Raw genomic sequence first — 20,833 nt, forward strand, 5'->3', positions numbered from 1 at the left:
ACAAGGGCTCAGTTCGTGCACTTTCTTATTGTTCTTTAAGTAGTAGTTAATGGAGAAGTGGTGACAGACACCTCGAGCATTGGGGGGTGTTTAGTTTGGACCCCACCACATGAGGTAGTAGGGTGGGGGGAGTTGGGTGGGATTAGGGGTTTGTAATGGTATCTAGAGGATGATCGAAGGCTGGGATGGGTGCAGGCAGGTTGGCTCAAGCAGGATGACAGACATGACAGGTAGGCCAGAAAGTGAGACTGGACCACTTGATTTGTCCTTTATATTCTGGAGAGTGAATGGGTTGGGCCACAGGGTCAAACGAGGTATGGTGTGTAGATTTGTGGCTAGACATAACCTGGACATACTGCTGCTATAGGAAACACACCAGAAAGGTAACAATTGTTCTTTACTGGGTCAGGGGAGATACAGGACGGTGCCAAACTATGGATTGGCATTTGGCACCAGGGGGGTGGGTATCCTGGTACATAAGTCTCTTCCCCTGATGGTGACACAGATATGGACGGACTCAGAGGGTTGCTATGCAGCAATTCTGGGGATGTGGAATGGGGAGACAGTTGTGCTATGTCCTCCCGGGGTTCATAGTCCCGAGCTCTGGAGCAGATGGAACTGTGGATCATTCAGGCCCCAACCGCATTGTTGTTTTATTGGGGGTGACCTCAATATGGCTATGCTTGCAGAACTAGAGAGACTAACTTTTGCGTATACTATGGGGAGGGACGATTAGAGACTACGTAATTTTACCGGGGTACTGGGGCTGCAGGACCTCTGGAGAGCTAGGTATCCTAACAGAAGGCAGTTTTCCTAAGCATCCTTCACCTCACGGGCAGGCTCGCGGTTAGACTACTTCCTGGTCCCACAGATTCAGGCACACAGGTATCGAGACACCACTTTCTTGCCAACAGGGGTTTCAGATCATGCGCCGCTCATGATGCAGACCAGGTTCTGCCATCGTCCCTGGTGTTTGGATTCTTGGTAACTCAAGGATTGGGACATGAGGGAGGGACTAGGGAGGTATAAGGAGAATTACTTTACTGATAACAGGGTCTCCGTGGTGTCGGCTGTAACAATGTGAGAGGCATATAAAGTAGTGGCATGGGGGTACCTGATCTCTAGGATCTCAGGGATTAGGAAGGAGGTGACTCCAAAACTGGGGGACGTGGAGCAAAGGCTTTTGCTAGCAGTGGAGGTCTATCTGGCCAGTCCGACTACAGCACTGGTGCATCGCCGTGAAATCCTGTGGGAGAAGAAACGGCAGATTGAGGAGGAGGATGCGCTGAAGGAGAAGGTTACTTTGGATAGGGCTCTTGAGGTGACAAAAATTATGGATGCAATATGCCACCTCAAAGGGGGGAAGCTCCGGGCCCGAATGGTCTGCCGGCAGAATTTATTTAATGTTTGGTACGAGAGTTAGGGGAGCCACTCCTTTGGATGTATCAGGCATCGTTGGCTGCAGGGGCCCTACCCCCAGACATTCATACGGCCCATATTGCCCTAATACACAAGGCCAGAAAGAAGCCAGAAGACTGTGCTTCCTATAGGCCTATCTCCCTACTACATATAGAGGCAAAACTGCTGGCACGGGTGGTGGCCACCTGTCTAAATGAGGTGGCGACAAATTCATAGGGAACAATCTGGGTTTATACCACTCCGTGCTACGAAACACAATCTGAGATGCCTGGATGGCATTCTTGGAACAGCGAGCACCATTTGGGAGTCGGTGATGATCTTGTCCTTAGATGAAGAAAAGGCATTTGATTCGCTCGAATGGCCATACCTCATGGCAGTGCTGGAAAAAGCGGGGTTTAGGAAGGATTATCTGACTTGGGTTCACCTGCTTTACATGGCACAGCTGGCTAGGGTGCGTGTTAATGGGACGTTGTGTAGGGAATTCCATTTGGATAGAGATACCAGGCAGGGATGGCCGCTATCCACCTGTTGTTTGTCTTGGCCATTGAGCCACTAGCGGAATAGGTCAGGAGAGATTCTCTGCTGCAAGGCTTGCGTTAGGACTCCGATTGAGAGGTTGTGAGCTCACTTTATGTTGATGACCTTTTGTTGTACTTGGCTGACTGAGGCACTCTATTCCACTGGTGTTGGGAATCTTCAATGTCTTTGAGAGGGACTCATAAGTCAGTTGTATTCTCGCCTTCGGATTGGCGTCTGCCGGAGTATTGGGATGGTCCCTGCAGTAGTCCAAGTCCTGTTTTCAATACCTGGGCATCTATATTACTATTGACCCTTGCAACTTTTATGCTCGGAATATGGAGAACTTACTTGGTGCCTACAGAGAGGATGTGGACCGATGGAGGAAGCTGCTGCTGTCCCTGATGCTAGAGTGGCACTCTGCAAAATAATATAATTACCTAAATTCCTCAATGTAGTACAGAATACACCGTGAACTTTCCCTTAAGGGTTTTTTTCAGGCGGTGCAATTGATAACTAGGACATTGCTATGGAATGGGGGCTGCCCTAAGACATTGCTGGACACCCTCATGAGAGAGCTTATGATAGGGGCATTGCTTTGCCCAATCTGAAGTTCTTCTACATTTGCAGACCAGCATGATCCAGCCTTTGTGGCGGACAGAGGGGCTCGACCTCGGTGGGGCTCTTTGAGGTTGCTTTACGGCCACACAGCGAGGTAGGAGGGTATGGCCTCCATGGCAGTGGTGAGCCAAGCACGGAATAAGGAGAACAAGGCGACCGGATGGGAGGGAAAATCACCATGGAAATGCCACTGTGGGATGCAGCCAGGTTGGGCGGGGGGTGGGGGGCTGGATGATGGGTGGGCCAGCATTGTGACTGTTGCCTGTTCCGAATGGGGCATTTTTGTGGACAAGAAGACTGCCAGAGGATGCCACGATATAATGGTGATTAATGTAATTTCTTGTACTATGTTATTTGCGAAAACAATGTTTACAAAAAAATAGAAAGCTCTAAAATGTTAAGCCATTTAAGCAGCCACGGCCCGTATAGGGCGTGCCACCGGGCGGTGACATGGGGCGGGGGAGGGGCAGGGGTTGTAAAATTTGGCAAACGGACGATTTCAGGTAAGTAACGGAAAAATAAATAAACTGAATTTCGTTGCGCGCGCTGCATTGCCAAATGCGATGCAGCGCGCACAACAAAATTCGTTTTTTTTTTCCCGTTACTTACCTGAAATTGTCCGTTTGCTGAATTTTACAACCCCCCCACCCAGCGCCTCCCCCGCCCCACGTCACCGCCCGGTGGCACGCCCTATACGGGCAGTGGCTGCATTTAAGTCCACCATGACGCCTCTTTTCTCTAGAATAATTTCTCTCAAAAGGGGCACTTCTTTGAGTAAAGTTCTACTTTCTTGTCAAATCTGGTGTAACTCCGTTCTGCAGTTTTTTTTATGTAGATGAAAACAAAGAATCACACGGGAGTTAAAACGGGAAAATGACTTTTTGACCCTCCCTCTCCCTTGACAGATCTACACAAAACTTGCCATGGTGAACCCAAATCGGATGAACGAACCTTTTTTGGGAAAATGTCGTCGAAAGTCCAAGCTTATTAAGAAAACTCTAAATTCCTTTTTAATGCTGACGTGCCTAATTACAAAGTCACTATTGCAGACTCTGAGAATAAAAGCTAAATAATAATTAGATCTGGCTGCTTGTTATTTTTTGTGGTAGAATTAGGACTTTTGTCTGTTTAATTCTCATTTTCATTTTTAACCTAGGAGGAAAACTGATGGATATTTTTTAACCAGAGTAAACTTGGGGTCGCAACTGCTTTTCTGTTTTTGTTCCATCAAATCTGCACAGTTCTTTTAATTAAGAATTCCCTGATTACTATTTTATTTTCTTTCCTTTCCCTCATACCTTTCTATTTTCATCATCTTGCTCCCAATTTTTCCATCTCTTTTCTTTTATTGTTATTTTCTTAGCTTTTTCTGATATTTTTGTATCGTATCTGAATGTTTATTAAATGTTCTTTTTCTCTTCTATTTTCCTCTACTCTGTCCGTGGGAGTGACAAGTAAAGGGTGTGATTGAGAACTAAAAGATAGATTTTGGGATGGGAATTGCAAGCAAGCAATATAGTCAATCAATCAAAGCTTTATTTCGACAACTCGTTTCATAAACGCAAAAAACAGGAAAGAATATAATAGAATTAAAAAGTATAAAAACAGGATACAAAAAACACTTAAAAGCACATAGAAAGGATGATCTATCTTTAAAAAACATGGGCTTTGGAGCAATATAGATGAAAGTAAGATTCATGAGTCTGGGGAGATGTCAGAGGCAGGAGTGTGGAGAAGAGGTGGAGAGGTTAGAGTGAAGTAAGAGTTGGAAGAGAGAGATGTAAAGAAAATGGGTAGAGGGGAGAACTGGAAGGAGTGTTGAGTGTTGGAAGTTAAAGGCAAGTGGTGGCGGATGGGGTAGTGCGATCACAAGGTTGGATACTAAACATGGATCAAGGCTGCAAGGTAAAACGCTGAGAGTGGGGGGGGAGTGGTGTTGGTAAGAAGAGTAATAGCTTAGAGACAGGACTGGTGATGAAAGGAAAAAGGCGATGTTGAGACAATACAAAACTAGGCATGGCTATATTGGAAGAATACAGGTGAGAGGCAATAAGCAGGAGGGTGAATTTAAAGAAGCACAGAATGCACTACCCACAAATTCTAAAAAGTGGAAATAAAGAGTACATTTTGAAAATAAAACATAGTCCATGCAAATGGCAAAATAGGAGCTAGTTAGTCACTTAAACATATTTAGACGGGCAATTTAATGAAAATATGATAGGGAATCTAGTTACAATATATCTACCCTTACTCCCTAACATACAGCATTCGAAAAAATAACCACCCCAAGGACAAATAAAGTGTGATTAGCTTTGGGTTTTAAGTCACCTCTCTAAATCTTTCCCAACTTCAATTCAAGACAATTTAAGACAATTTCATGTCTAAAAGAAGAGTAAACTTCAAAATAGCTATTATAATAATTCAAGTATAATATCCCACAAAAGGAAATACAATCCCAGAGTTAATATCATTTTCTCTTCCATCACATGCAAACCATACCGAGGGGTGGTTTTAGTCTGTGAGCGAAGACCTCAGTAAAGCATTATGTCACTGCGATATAGAACAATTTGTGATCCCTGCATTCATTATATTTCACAGACACATGCACACTTATGTAAAAGGGCACATGCTAATTAGTCCATCCAAAAAAGAGAATCTTACAGATATTACTTCTGACAACCTTAACTTAATTGGCTATGGCTTATCATGCTACTCTTCTTCTAGAAATATCACAACAACAACATCAGAGTAACTGACTTAAGTACAGTTTGTATTTTTTACAAGTAACTCCCAGCCCTGTTGAAAATGGTTTCAGATCTTGTTCACTGTCCCCTCCAGCTTTGTTTTAATCCTTACATAAAGTCGCTGCAAAGGGAGGTGAGAAACATGAAGTCATGTTTTAAAAGCGTCTTCTTTCGCAGAGGAAAATTGAATAGATACAGCGTGGGCGTGATGGGCCTTCTTACAGCAGCTGCCCCTGTTCTCCTTCATGGGGCAAGGGTTACACTTGACCGGCTGAGTAGGACATCCAGGTCCCCTATCAAGGCCATCCATGCGTTTGTTTAGAGTCCTGCTGCTATGCTATGATGTGCAGTCATGGACGTCAATACACCAAATAGCCATGGGTAGCGGAAGTGACATCACACACCCTTTGACCTCCATTTTGACTCACACACACATACTTACACATGCACACAAATTCACACATATACACTCTCTCACACATAATCACACACTCCCCCGCAAGCATGCACACAACACACATTTGAAAGCATTTTTTACTTACCAGAGCTGCCATGGAAGGACATATTCCAGCTTATTGTACTTCATTTTTTTACACTATTACTGAATAATGTATTTTAATTATTCACTATCAGTGTAATAAAAAAATGACAGAAAATAATTAGAGTGGAGCCCCAGCTGCCCCTGTGTTCCTGGCACTGAATTTGCCACCTCTGAGGCCAGGGGTCGCAAAGGCAGTGCTAGGTGTAGCAAAGGGCAAGCCAGGGGTCGCAGTTGCGACCCCTAAATGACGTCCATGGGTGCACTCAGAAGTCTTACGCGAATACAGAGACCTTTGTCAAGTCATTACAAGAATCACAGAATGGTGTTTGCACAATTTAATGTCTCCTGTCGATGACTGCAATAGACTTCAAGTACAAGCCATTGAACTTTGAAGATGTTGCTGTAATTAATCTGAACGTAAAAGGCAGCCATAGCAGGGTTCGACGACCTTTTTCGGGGTATACAGATTTCCTGCCAACATGCTGCAGAAAAGCCGAGGTTGTCTATAAGTATGTACACTCAAAACCTAACTTAGGCCACTTTCAACTGCATATTCGCATGGCAAAGTTTAATTCTGAAAAATAAACGCAAAAGATATGGGAGGATACACGACTAAGTGGTTTACTTCTATTTGTGTACTGTCAGAGGTAATGTTATGTGTCCTGTTCTGAAAACGAATACGTAATGCTGGCTATGCTTTGTTTGTTGAGGACCATTTCAGGCACATGGTCATGGGGCCATCTAGAGGACAATGGGAGAACTGCTGGAAGGAGGGAGATGCTTGCACTTACTCATGGTGTTCCTCCTGCTCGGTAGGATGATGTACAGCCAGTCGGCGTTGTTCTGTAGCGCTCGGTAGAACTCCTGGCACTCCTTGTCCCCCTTCTTCTGCAGGTGCTTCAGCAGGTCCGACAATCTGGTCTTCAGTCGGGCTTTGGGGTTCCGGAACTAAAAAAAGAAGCTCCGGTGAATCTTTGAGCTGCACTGTTCACATACACGTGCCTCATTCTTTTTGTTTATTGTAAACGCAATTGCATTTATGTAGCGCTTACTACCCCTGACGAGGCGTCGAAGCGCTTTTCGGGAAGTAGCGTGAACCAACAAATCATTAGATTCGATCATTAGTGGTTAACAATAAACAAATAAACAGTATTGGCAGTCACAGAAAACATAGCACTATGCTTGCCCTTAAGAACTGTAGACGCTAAATGGAATTCAAAATATCTGAAAAAAACATGGACGCCTTCCGTTAGTGCTTTGTAGTCTCTCTGCAGGAGGAAACAGATTATTAAGGTGTCTTCTCAGATCTTTAAAATCCAGAACCGTGAGAAAAAAAATTATTATGGTCAATTATTCAATCGTTAAGCTCCACCTCACACGAGAATATATAACATCCATCCATGTATCATCAGCCTGGTCTACATACAGCACAGTTTCTCTTCGTATGCTGCAACAGTCCAAGGCCATGTCATCCACAGAAGTGACAAATCACCGAACCTTCTAGGGATGCATTGTGTCAAAGAGCGACTTTCCAATGTATTGTGTGATGCAAGACTCGAGCTTCCCCTCACCCTGTTGTAGGGTGAGGGGAGGCTCCTGTGAGCTGGCAGAGTATGTGGGTTGAGATGAATGCTTTATATATTAATGCAGAACCAGTTCGGAAGGACAAGCGTTCTCTTACATCGCTCCTAAAATGTGGAACAACCTCCCTCTGAACTTTCGAGCCTCTTCCTCAGTTCTGCAAGAAGCTGAAAACCTGACTTTTCAATTAACCAGCCTACCACAGGCAGGGCTCGGCACAGACCGGCTCAGCACCAGGATACACTCGCGGCTGATAGTGCGCTTTACAAATACACATAACAGAAGTTTTCAAAACCAAAGACCTTACAGGAAACTTGTAGGCAACGTGCACAACTTTTTGTGGAGCTGTTTCAACCACTGGCATTAACTTGTAAATGTAAGTATTCCTTAAGAAAAACATACATATTCTGCTGTGGTACAATAATCTTTGCTACAGTGCCGGGTTGATAGCAAGGAAATGGCAGCCTCTGGGAAGTGTAGTTGTGCGGAATTGTCTGCGCTCTGGAGGTCCCGATCTCTTTGACCAAATCCCTGCATCCCCACTACTGCCATGTGTGAGCTATTCATTTATGTACTATCTAACTCTGCTCGTTTGAAACACTATACAACTGGGTTGACAAAGTATCCCAAGCACCGCTACACACAGATCTGTGTAACCTGATGACCCTCTTTCATTTATATTCAGAAGTTGGTATCTGCCCAGTCCTGCCCAATAGTGAATGTGTGCATTAGCCACCCACAAAGGGGATGCCAGTCACTGTGATTCTATGTGACTTCAAAGACAAGAAAGGTGAAGCTGGACTTACCCGTCGCGTCACTAGGAACCCGGGTCTTGAAAAACATGAACTTGTTCACAGCTTTCCATCTATTATGTTATCTTGTGTATGGGTTCCACAACCATCTGCTATCACTGTAGGTTTGTGATTTACACGGCAGGGTATTTTTCATTTTCTGAAGCTTTCTATGGAAAGCGTTATCCACTAAGGGTTTTTGTCCTTTCCTTGCATGGTAAAGAATGTTCTGTTTTGAACTGTGATGGATGTACGCAGGATGTATCAGGCTGCTAGCTGCATTGTTCCATTCAAATGTTTGTGTTCTCGCTATCGAAAGCTAATCCTGTCTGTTGTAGTCATTGTCACTAAATTTATATAGTCTTAGAGTGGACTTTGGGTCTTCTCCTTGCTCATGATTGGACAGATATTTCCAAAGTTGGATTGGTCTGTAGAGCACATTGGCCCTCTGGTACTGTCAGAAGAGCTGGCTTGAAAGGGCAAGTCATGTGTGAACCATTTTCTTTAAAATTATGTCATGGCCCATGGGACCAAAACAAAAACCTCTTTTTGGATGTTTCAACTGCCTTTTATCTTGGTTGGGAGAGTGCATGTCCTCTTTCTATCTCTCTCTCTCTCTCTCTCTCTCTCTCTCTCTCTCTCTCTCTCACTCTCTCACCCTGCCCCATTGTCTCTCTATCTGAGCCCCCTGCTGAAGCTCTGCTGCTGCTATTGGTTTTTAAGTTCTTGCAGAATTGTGGTGCAATCACTGAGAAAGCCCCAGCAACAGGCAGCCATCTTAAAATTGATTTAGTATGTTTTCAGGATGGCTGTAACCTTGTGTCTAGATGGAGAGTGACAGCCATCTTGGAATGGTACACTCTCTGGGAGTAAACATCTGTAACTGATTCCTAGTTACTTGTGTCGTTGTGCCTCATGGGCTGTTATGTGGAGGCACCTTCTCTAGTCACACATTCGTCACGGAAGGCTAGGATCCTACCCGTCCACTCTCAACAGTTGAGAGGGGATGGGTAGGATCCTAGCATGCATTTCTCCTTGACGAAGGTAGTTAGTAATTAACCCTAACAAATTCCCAAGACTGTAGTGTTTCCTTCCTTTCTCTTCCCTCGTGAGGGTTCTCGTGGGGCCTGTACCTTTCTGGTCGAAGTACTTCAATAAACTTAGTATTTGTACTTGTGCAGTCCGGATCTTCACTACAAAGACCTTTTTAGGCTAGGAGAAAGGGCAGAATCATGTTGGTTAAACCCAAGAGTATGCCAGGATCATACCATCCGTATTCATGCTCCACAATTACCTAACGGTATCTTTTAATCATACCCAGGGTACCACGCAAATACAAATTTGTAATATCTAAGAACTCCCTAAGGGCCAGCTCAACCAGAGGTTGAGTCTGCTGTGGTAGTACCACCTTACCAGGGTGGGACGCGGTGGCCTATGATGACGCATTTCAAATGAGTGAGCCCACTTCGTCCAATTTTTGGAATTGTCATCCTGAGTAGGAGACACTAGCATTACTATTTAGAAGAATGCCAAACAGAATATTCTGTACCGCTTCTGGGACTTTCCCCAGACGCTCCGGATATAAGGACAGCACGCCATCTTTGTGGTTTACACTAGGCAGGACTGCCCATTCTCTCCCCTCCTTATCGCCCTAGCGGTTGAACTACTGGCTATCACACTGTAACGAAGTGGTGAGGGTTGGGGTATCCCTCTCAGAGATGGAATGCATGCTGTATCACTCTATGTCAATGAAATCCTGATATATCTTAGGGACATTACTTCAGTCCCTAAGACCACAGCAGCGACGCTCAGCGCTTTTGAGGAGGTGTCAGGCCTGAGGGTAATTTGGTGTAACTCATGTTTGTTTCCCTTGCTCCCTACTATCCTGGAGATACACTTGAATATTAATAACATAACGTTGCAGTGGCAGGGCAGCATATTTCTGTATTTACCACTCAACCCAGCTGCACCCAGTCTGTAATGGCCTTCTATTGGAGAGGGTTTCTACCTTTGAATATCTAGAGTACACTCTCAATGAACTTTGTGGCTGGTCTCCCTAGATCAAAAAGTGCAAACTTAAACATATAGAGGGAAAGTAATACGAAGATCAAAATCCAAAGGACATACGCTATTATTTGCAAATTAATCTAATTTTAGCGTTACTATAGGCTGACCATCCATAAAATGATTCAGACATGTCATGCGGTCAAAAGCTAAGTATATAACAACCAACCATTAAGACAATAATTTGAATACAGTAAATAATTTAAAAGAAACCATGAAAACCAGTGTTGTTCACTGAGCAAAAAGGCCCTGAGACCCCTGGGTTTAAAATCCATTAGCAACTCCCACTGCCAAAGAATATTGTCCCATCATCTGGGTGGCTTACATCAGTATCATTTAGGAATATAGGGCTGAAGGGAATAGGATAAAATAAATTGTAATTGGTAGTGCCCGCGGACGTTCCATTTCCAGAAAATGAACCCATCAGCCAAAAGACATATGTGCGTGATTGCGTTCGGCTACATGCATATAGTTGTCGCAGTCACTCACAGTGCAAAAGTGCTCTCTGTTAGACGCCTTCAGTACTGTGGCAAGGAAAGAAGATGTTCGAATTCAGTTTGGCATGGTGTACAAGGGGCATCAACCACACCCTTGCACTTTGGACTGATGTTGTACACAGTGTGCTTGAGCCCGCTGCATCTTCTGAGACATGCCCCACCATTTCTGGGACGTCCTCGTACAACACAGCATTAACCAGTGATTAATATTTAGGACCTTGACTCGTTGTGAGGAGATGGCTTGAAGGATGTGGCCCATTAGAATGAATGTTGCACTGTGCCAGATTCTTGCATACATTAACCATTGTAATAATAATATTAATAACAGCATGTTTTTAAGTAGCACTTTGAGGCATATTCTGCTTGCCTCTGAGCTCTTTCATTAAACTGTTGCTAACATCACTAACATCACCCTACTAGATACTACTTATTTTTTCCACCTAAGATGGAAGGAGAGGCTGTTTGGGTCGAACAGGGCATTACATCCTCAAGTAACATAGGTCTTTGTAGCAGTTGCCTTAGGGCTGTCATCAGCTTAAGAATGTAGAAGCCACATGTACTAGAAGCGTGGTCACCAAAAGCAGTCGAAAATTGCTTGCCAAGATTTTGTGACCACAAAATTATTTTGCAAACTACCCTACGTACTATTAGGTCAGTTCATTAAATAACAATTCAGAGGGAGTCGCAGAATGACTTCCCTAATGAACATTCATTTCGGCAATTTCTGCTCCATCTGATTGGCTGCAAAGACAGGGATGGTGGCCGGCAAGGGGCAGCAGACCACCATGACGCTTTTGTATTTCAAAACTGAAAACTATTTTTATTTAAGTAGCCTTATTTCCTCAAAGAAAATGGAACTGCCTTAAAAAAGTCAGTTTTTAAAAGCTTCTGTAAGAGTTGGCAATGGTCCGCTGGACCACTGCCTACGCCTCCCGACGCTGCCACTCCAATATTCACAATGAGTAAGAGACCCCTTGGGAGCCTTTCCTTTTGAAAATGAGTTACTACCACAACTTGGGGGTTAGTAACCTAATTATGGTTTCAATGGTTGCAACCATTGATATGTAGGGAATAGGGAAAGGATTCGGAATTTGGAAGAGAGGCCCAAAACACACCCTTCCAAATACTGAATCAGTACAATTTCTAAACACGTTCAACAATTCAGAAAAAGGTTTTCTGAATTGTAAAAGATATTTAACCTATTTATAAACAGCTTTTTACCAGTCATGAACCCTCTTATTTTAGCAATTTAGAGGGTTTGCGACTGGTAAAAAGTTTAGTACATCTGACCTCTAGTCTGGTACCTAGTGTAGGAACCTGATGTGCCCTTAAGTTTTCTTTTCTGGTGTATAGATCCAGGTCTAGCTCTGGGGCTGAAGTAGAGCTCTGTACTTCATACATTGATGGAAGAACTCAGAGAACTTCATCAAGACACAAAAATCCTGTCAATAAGCATGCATAGGCAGCATGCTATTGTGCCATGGACATGAGAAGCTCTAAATAAGCATATTGTGAAGTGTGGACGGTTTTGGAAGGTAGCTCTTGCTATTTTCTAACTGTTGAAAAACATTTTTAGAAGTCAACACAAAAGCATGATATAAATTATAGTTGTTTTTGCAAAGAGTCGTGAAGCCAAACCTTTTGGAAGCAGTATTGTGGTTCTCCTGATCAGGAGGAAAGGGGGGACTGGAGGAATTTAAAACCACATTAAAATCCTTAAACTGGAAACTGTACAAGAGTAAAACTCCTTTATTGGTCACAATGTGATGCTGGAGTTAAGGAATCATTGAAGCAAAAAAACCCTGGCATGACATGGCTCTTTGGGAAATAAGCACATCTTCCCTCCCAATCGGACACATGTTCTTACTGTCCAATTAAGCATTTGTTGTGAATCCTCCAGTCTAAACAGCTACGTTGCAAGACTGCAAAACTGTAAAGTGTATGAATGCCTTGTTCCAAACCTTAGCACAAACATTGCAAGTCATAAGATTTTTATTTAGGTCTGTGTACGTTCAAGGGGTCATCAGATCTACTCAAATTGCGAGCAACCACAAACTCCGGGTTTGAATCACAGGGAGGCTTGGGCTGTTACACACAGAGTGGGAAATTGAGGCTTAAGGCCCGACATCCAGAGTATCGGTCTGACCGCCAGATAACAATGCCAGCAGTCAGAGCAATTTCCGCGTAAATGCAGATGGAAAGGGACTTTTGGGGCCCCTAGCAGGGCCCCAGTATGCCTCCACTATGGGGTAAGTGGGCACATGTGGTGCCACCCCAAACATCCATGCACCGTGTGCCAGGCTCCATGTGGTGCATGGATGTTTGAAAGCATTTTTCTATTGCAGCGTGTGCTGCAACCTGGGGTGCAGCACAAGCAGCAATAAAAAAAGGCTTGTTTACGACCGCCTGCACAGCAGTTGTATCATAATTGAACTGTTTGTCCCGCCAACTCCTTGTTGGACGGTCCCGTGCTCGAAATGATGTCCGACCGCCATCGTAATGAGGCCCTTATTGTCTAAAGTGTGGTACAGTGCCATGCAAGAATATGTGCAGCTTGCTCTTCTGGAGCCTAGTCATGCTGCAAAAAGACCGTGTCATGACATTGGCGTTGGTGGCTATCATGACAGCAATAATAAGATTGAAGCCTTTGAAGTGGTTTATAGCTCCTGTCATGGAATGAAATGCCGAGAAACAGGAATACCCTCAGGCCGGTCTGCATTTTGGTCTGACCTCTAACCTGTCCCCTCTCCTGTCTCTTGCCTCATACGCATGGTAACCAATACTTTCCATAACCGGTGCCACAAGATGTGCCTCAGGCACCTGTTCTGAACTACTTTCAGTGATGGCTTGCCGCCTAGAAATGATGGCTTTGAGCCATAAGTAACAATAACTGATTGATTGCTGCATGACGCATGGGGCAGATGTGTTATCACATCTGTGCCAGCCACTTGCACACTGCCTTATCGACCACCAGCTCTGCATCATCATTGATCTGAGTCCTTGTGGCCACGTGGATGGGTGGGATGTGGTGGTGCTTCATCCTGATATGGGGTCAACAACTTCATGGGTACCTGCCATTGCTAGACTAGGTGATGTATGTTCTTCCTTCCAGGCAGTTTCATTCCCATGAGACAGCTGCCCAGCAACCTGTGCTTGAACTTGAATGTATAGTGAGGCTCCAATCAGTTTGTACACGCATGCATACTTTAGTACATATGGGCTAAATATAGGGGCTGAACGTTTTGTGATTATGCAGTATTCCATTACTCACCTTCTGTAGCTAGTGCAACAATAATAGTCTCCAACTTCTACAGTGTGCACGTCCCCATGACAAATGTAGGGTATTCCATTGTGATGATCTTTGTAACAATTGTGGCTCTGTGCCCCCTGCAGTTGGCAGTGCCTAGATTTGGTATGTATTTCGTATCAGGATAGCGCAAACTAAGTCGAAGTGCATCTCAGCACAGTAAAGATTTGGGTTTTGTCATCTTATGCTATTTTACATGAGGTGATTTTAATATCTTTTCATACTGTCCATGCTGTTGGGATAAGAGTAGACAGTGTTTAACTAAGACTTCACATTCTCTCACTATGCGTCTGTTGATCACAGGGTTGCTTTTGTCTTTAGTCTCCAAAAAGCCTGGCCTTCTGCTCCAAAGTTTACCCTCCAGCACATGGAGCTTGTCATCAAAAAATATCATTGTATAATTTGTTCCTAGTTTTTCCATGTATTGAGTGTCTCAGTAGCAAAGGATTGTGGGTATATCTGCCTCCTGGTTGTTGGAGCCGGTTTTCAGAAGTAGTAAAGGGGAGTAGAGAGTATTTCCAGTCGTAGCCTGTTCAGGGACTGCAGATGATGCAGAGAGGTGTTGTTGTAGTCAGGATACACCGCAGCCTAGGGGCCAGATGTACGACCTGCTTTTGCATGCACAAACGAGATTGCAAACCTGTGTGAGCATGCAAAAATATGTTGGGCCATGTACATAGTCTATTTAGCGAGTCGCAATGTTTTTCAACTCGCTAAATAGGTTTAGCGACTCGCTATTTGGAAGGGGCGTTCCCTTCCAAAAAGCGAGTCTCAAAACAATGTACTAACGTTTTGCGTTGTAATTGTAAATGTATGCAAAATAATTATTTACGGGCAGGCAGTGGTCCCAGGGACCACTGCCTGCCCTTACAAAATTAAATGAAAACGTTTCATTTTTCATTTTTTTTTTATTCATCCCATTTTCCTTTAAGGAAAATGGGCTGCATCTAAAAAAAAAAAGCTGCTTTATTTAAAAGCAGTCCCAGACATGGTGGTCTGCTGAACCCAGCAGGCCACCATCCCTGGGAGGGCTGGCATTCACAATGGGCTCGCAAATTTCGAGAGGCTCATTAATATTAATGAGCCTCGCAAATTGCAACCCCATTGAGAAACACACTGTTGTACATTTCATTTAGCGCCTTGCAATTTGCGACTCGCAATGTGCCGCAAATTGCAAGGCACTAAATGAAAGGGTCGTACACCTGGCCCTAGATGTCCTCCTTGCCTTTGACATCATTAGTGCTGTCTGGATACACTAATAAAAAGTGTGTGATTTTTAGATCATTTGCCATATTTGTGAGGGGAAGGGGTTTCTGGCATAGGGATCTGTTTAGACATTCATAGTGCAATTACTTAAAACAATTGCTATTTGATCTTCACAGGGTCAGACAAGCGTGGCTCACCTGTAAAGCAAATTCATGGAATATTTCAATATTCTGTAGATGAGGTAGTTACTATTTTTCATGGGATTTTTCATAGGCAATAAAATAATACACTATATCTGTCAAATTAAAATAAGAAGCCCACAATGTATTATTCATTTTCTCAGGCAGTACAAAAGGAAGAGACTAAGGCAAAGATTTAGTAAGAACCTATGTGGTCCATGCTTGACGCAAGTCGCTGCATGGCAACGCACGCCCTTAACTGGGATTTAGTAAAACACACAAGGGGGTATTTGTGCCACCTTGCATGGCTTTGTACAGAAAAAGTAACATAAGGCAGCCTCTTGTGTTGCATTGTGTTACACAGTGTCTGGGAGTTTTTTCCATGGGTGGAACCTGGGTGTTCTCATGCATCCACCCATGGATGGTGGCCCATTCCCAGATTTATTAAAGCTAGTAAACCTAGGAATGTATCAAAATGGTACTCCATCCCCAGTGAGGTGTAACAAGAAGAAATATCTTTATTTTTCCATGTTGCTTCCTCTTTGTATGCGTGATGCATCTGCATCATGGACAGAAAAAGGAAAATGCATCTAAGGATTGTTCTTTTGCAGAAAGGTTTCTTTCCTCCGCAAACAAAAACTTCCTACCCGTAACGCTGGCACACTTGCTCTGTGGCGCAATAGTGCCTGCATTGCCGCTTGGCAGCACACAGTTCACAGTGCATGAAGACATCATATATGCTCCATATGTTTGCATGTATTGAGCATATCACTTTGGTTCTTAGACAGCCTGATTTTATATGTATTGTTTTGGTGACTATGTTTCGGATTTTCTGCATGTTTATGGGTTTTATTAGCTAATAAATTAAATTTTGATTGATTGATTGGAACATATCTGTTCTTTCCTTTTCACACACAGCAGCAAATTTGCTTTGCTGCCCTGCATTGTGTGAAAGATAAATATGCCCCTAAGTGTAGCCAGAGGAAATGCCTGCCCTAAAACAGCCACAGATCCATCCTGTAGGAAACGTCTGCAGTACTATGTACTATGTGTCAACCAAGCACATCTTAGTATGCTCAAGGTTCAACTATATTCTAAAACAAATCAATATTTGGACTAAGGCAGGTGGGTATTGTCCTTGGTCGACGCCTAGAACTCCGGCAAAAGTGTGTCCCACCCTAAGTACTAAGATGCACTTGCAAAGTCCACAGCCCTCTTCTCTCCAGAGTGCCTTGCTCTCCACTCCACTCGAGGAAGCTAGATGGATTGTTGGCCTTCCATGGCTTATGATAGCCCTCTTTGCGAGTTAAAAAGCCGGATCATAAATTGTGCTGCAAATTTATGTTTTTCAGAACGATGAAAGTTCCCCAATGCACATGCTTGCTAGGTTTTTAGAGTACATCCTGTAAACTGTGCAATCCTGAAGATGATCTCAGGCCAGTAATTGGACAGTGATGGGCAAGACCACAACATATACATCATATTTGCCTTTCATGATTCCGCAGCGGGGGCAGCAGACATTCGCTCCTGGAAAGAAATGGTTGATTTTGGCAGGTGATAAGTTGGGCCTTTGCAGGTTGATCATTTGTACAAATTTAAACCTAGCATTCATGAATATGACTTAATGATAGGCCAATATATTCTCCATTCCTTGTCGTATAATACCGTGCCTACTTCTGTCTCCCAACTGTCACTCTGAGAAGTTAGGGGGTGTACGTGTGCTTGCCTAAGGCTTTGGTTAGCCAACCAGTTAACCTGCGTCCGGCATCCATGGTACTCGATGAAAGTGTGTGTTCGCAGTTCCTGGGTTACTATGCACCAATGAGTCCAAAGGTTATATATCAATGCAGTGAATGCGAAGAATTGTCCCCTGAGTATACCAGGTTGTTCCATGTGGTCTTCGAATGACAAGAGTTGACCTAGTGAAATTGCTCACCTATTGTTTGGATACCTGATGCACTCCATCGTGGTAGAGGGTAAGGTAGTCTTTGCTCCCAAGAATGCCCAGTAGACTGGCTGTGGCATGTGGAGTAGTCTTTGCTGTAATACACAAACTTTTTCGTAAATACAGGAGTGCTGTGTTCACCAGGTATGAACTCAGGGGAGGCAGTCTCGGTGGTGGGCAGAACATTCAGAGCAGCTCCACCAGATGCCAAGGAGCTTCTGTTGTGGCCATCTCAACGAGTTGGTTGACCGCCAACCAGCGGTATATCCATTGGAGTTGAGCTGCAATAGTGTTCAAAGTTCGAGGCTCCTAAACCTCCTTAATCCACCGAGAGCTGCAATTTCAGCAGTGCCTCTCTACAATTTATCTTTGCTCCAGAAGCTTTTTCTAAGTAGGAAAATCAGGGAGCGAAAAAATTGTGCGGGAAGGTATAGTGGCAGATTAAAAAAATAAATGGGGATGCTTAACCATTTTAGAAAGTGCAATGCGGCCCATCACAAATAAAGGTGATGTTACCCAAAAGGCCATTCTGCTATGGAGTGCAGTCACGGCTCTTGTAACATTACCATCCAGTCGGTCTTGCTCTAGGAGGTAGATGTTGATCCCCAAATACTTTTTTGCTTTGACAAACATTATTTCAGCAAATTGCCATAAAAGCACATACAATAGGATACATCAGTATGATGAAACATTAAAACCTCTCAATAAATAATGTTAAGAAATCCAAAGGAAAAATATATAATAGCACAGAAAAAGTAGTAATCATTTATTGTCCTCGAAGAATGAAAAATAATTCATGCTTTAGCTAGGGATCCAAATCCATAAGACCAAACAGCACATAGTACATGTATTCACAGCCATTAAACATATTATACAACCAAGTCACCAAACCTAGTCTGATAACAGTAGGGCAACCCTTTTCTGCCTGCATCTCCACATGATCAGTAAAAAATGAGAGACAGCGAGAACAATTGGTTGAGCTGTGTTGAATCTTGGAATCCTTGAAATAGATCTAAAGTCCCTAACACCCATGTTGCGACAAAACGGCAACAGCCACGACCTTCAGGGAACCTGATATGGCGTACAAAATAATAGGACAGGGTCTAAGGATGCCTTGATCTCTGGCAGAAGGGGCAGCTCATCTCTGATTCTGAAGAGGGACAATGCCATCTGGCAGTAAATGTTTGATGTGGCAAAGTCCCTCTCCGGAATTTAATGTACAGAGTTCTAGCAGCCGAAGGCTCAATTTCATCCTCCAGGTGGTCAACATCTTTAAATTCTAAAAAAACTGGAGTCAAGGAGCCTACCCTCTCGGTCCTAAAAAAACCCACCATTTACTTGACTCCAGAACGTCCCCTTGAACATGGACTTGGATACGATACGAGCAGTCTCTGGGTAGACCCAGAGATTCTCATACCCAATCTCCATTAAGCAATGTTTAATATACCCCAGCTATGGGATCCTAGCAGCCCCGGGAAGCTTTAAGATTTCTTCTAATCCCACCCGATAAGATGTAAAGTCAACCAAGGACCAGATCCTCCTCCAGTACAAGGATCTGAGTCTAACTCTGTGGAGGAGAGATCTGATGCCAAGAGCTAGCCAAATCAGGACAAGTGAGGTGCAAGCAGGGAGGCTAGGAAGGAGACATATAAAGCGATTCTTCACCAGCTCCATAGCATTTACATTGTCATGGCCCTAAAGCTCCCTACCATATAGTAACCCCCCCAAGGCTTGTAGACTGTAGATTTGCAATGCAGAGGATACCGGACGGAAGCTAGAGCCTTTAGAACTCTCAAAATTCCTCCTATATGGCCATAAGTGTGCCAAAGTAGAGTTGCATCCATCTTGGGTCTTGCAATCTTATATCCTAATCTTCAGGGGCTGGATAAAAGTAAATATATAGAGGAAAAGTAATACAAAGATCAAAATTCAAAGGGCATATGCCATTCTTTGCAACTGAATCTCATTTTAGCGTTACTACAGGGTGAGCATCCATAAAGCGATTCAGACAAGCTGTGCAGCCAAAAACCAAGCATATAACAACCAACCATCATGACAATAATTTGAATACAGTTAATAATTTAAAAGAAACCATAACAACCAATGTTCTTCACTGAGCATAATGGCACTGAGACCCACTGGGGTTAAAATCCATTAGCAACTACCACTGCCAAAGAATATTGTCCCATCGTCAGGATGGCTTACATCAGTATCATTTGAGAATATAGGGCTGAAGGGAATAGGATAAAAAGATTGTAATTGGTAAGGCCCGTGGACGGTCCATTTCCAGAAAATGAATTCATTAACCAAAAGACATCTTTGCGTGTTTACGTTAGGCTGCTATATGTTTACTTTGATCCAGCCTCCGAGATGAGGATGTAAGATTGCAAGACCAAAGATGGATGCAACACTACATTGGCACTCAATGCCCTTATACTCCAATCCACTATCTGGAAAGGCCCTTTTCAGCCCAAAATAAAGGCAACATCAGGCACTCCTAACTTTTGTCTCAGCTCTGTTTTATAATTCCATTCTCTCTGCATGTGCCCTCATGTTGCAAAACTATTGTCGTCCAACCACCACTAACTACCCCACCTCAGCACTGATGTTAAACAAACCATTTTATCTCCCCAATCACTTCCTAGCACACCTAAGACTGTTATTTGGATTACCTATTGGAAAGCTGCAGTTGGCTTACTCTCCAGTCACTCATGCAAGAACAAATTACTTACCTTCGGTAAAGTCTTATCTATGGCTAAACAAGATCTAGCCGCAGATTCCTTACCTTTGATTTGCCCTTACACTGAAACACTTTATGTTGCTGCCCTCACAGCAAAGTGCACCGTCTCTGATGTCACATTCTTTCCCTTTGAGACTGTCACACCATGCAACTTGACAATAAACCAGAGTGTATTTTTGAACTTCAGTAGGCACCTAGAAAAGTTTGTCTTCACCACTGGATTACAGCAAGATACGCAGTAAAGAACATTCAAAATAACTCCCTTTATTCCCTTAACAGAGATTAAAAGCCTTCTCCAGTGTTAATAAGAAGGGATCAGGCATTTAATGGCTGGTACAGCCGCTCCGATGGACTGTATGGCTGTTAGAACACTCCCCCCATAAAGACAGAATGTCCTTACTACAAATAGCCTCCTCCAGGGAGACGCAGGGGGTTTAGAACCTATCACGCCTCTGAAGCCTCAGTACCTTTCACCGCTATTGCTGAGTGTGGCTGACAGCTGCTAAAATATGTGCATAGCAGGGGCTGGGAACGTGGTCAACAGTCCGCCCCCGATTCTCCTTGACCACCTCCAAAACTATCTTTCTTTATTTGACCGCTCCAAGGAACCAGGAGCTGGGGAGAGTTCCCCCTCCCTGCTTCTGAGATTCCTGTGACACTGAACGCAATGGGAGGAGCAAAA

General features: G+C 43.7%; 1 protein-coding gene across 3 annotated transcripts in view; it reads right to left on the reverse strand.

The window, feature by feature from the left end:
• CARD19 (caspase recruitment domain family member 19) overlaps positions 1 to 20,833 on the reverse strand; it is an 88,116-nt gene that overhangs the window by 9,677 nt on the left and 57,606 nt on the right. For all 3 annotated transcript variants that reach the window (XM_085624594.1, XM_085624593.1, XM_085624592.1), the window contains one exon: positions 6,633 to 6,789. In XM_085624594.1, coding sequence (XP_085480720.1) covers positions 6,633 to 6,789 — 157 coding nt within the window. The remainder of the gene's footprint in view (positions 1 to 6,632; positions 6,790 to 20,833) is intronic.

Source organism: Triturus cristatus, chromosome 9 (assembly GCF_964204655.1).
Source record: "Triturus cristatus chromosome 9, aTriCri1.1, whole genome shotgun sequence".
Lineage (NCBI taxonomy): Eukaryota > Metazoa > Chordata > Amphibia > Caudata > Salamandridae > Triturus > Triturus cristatus.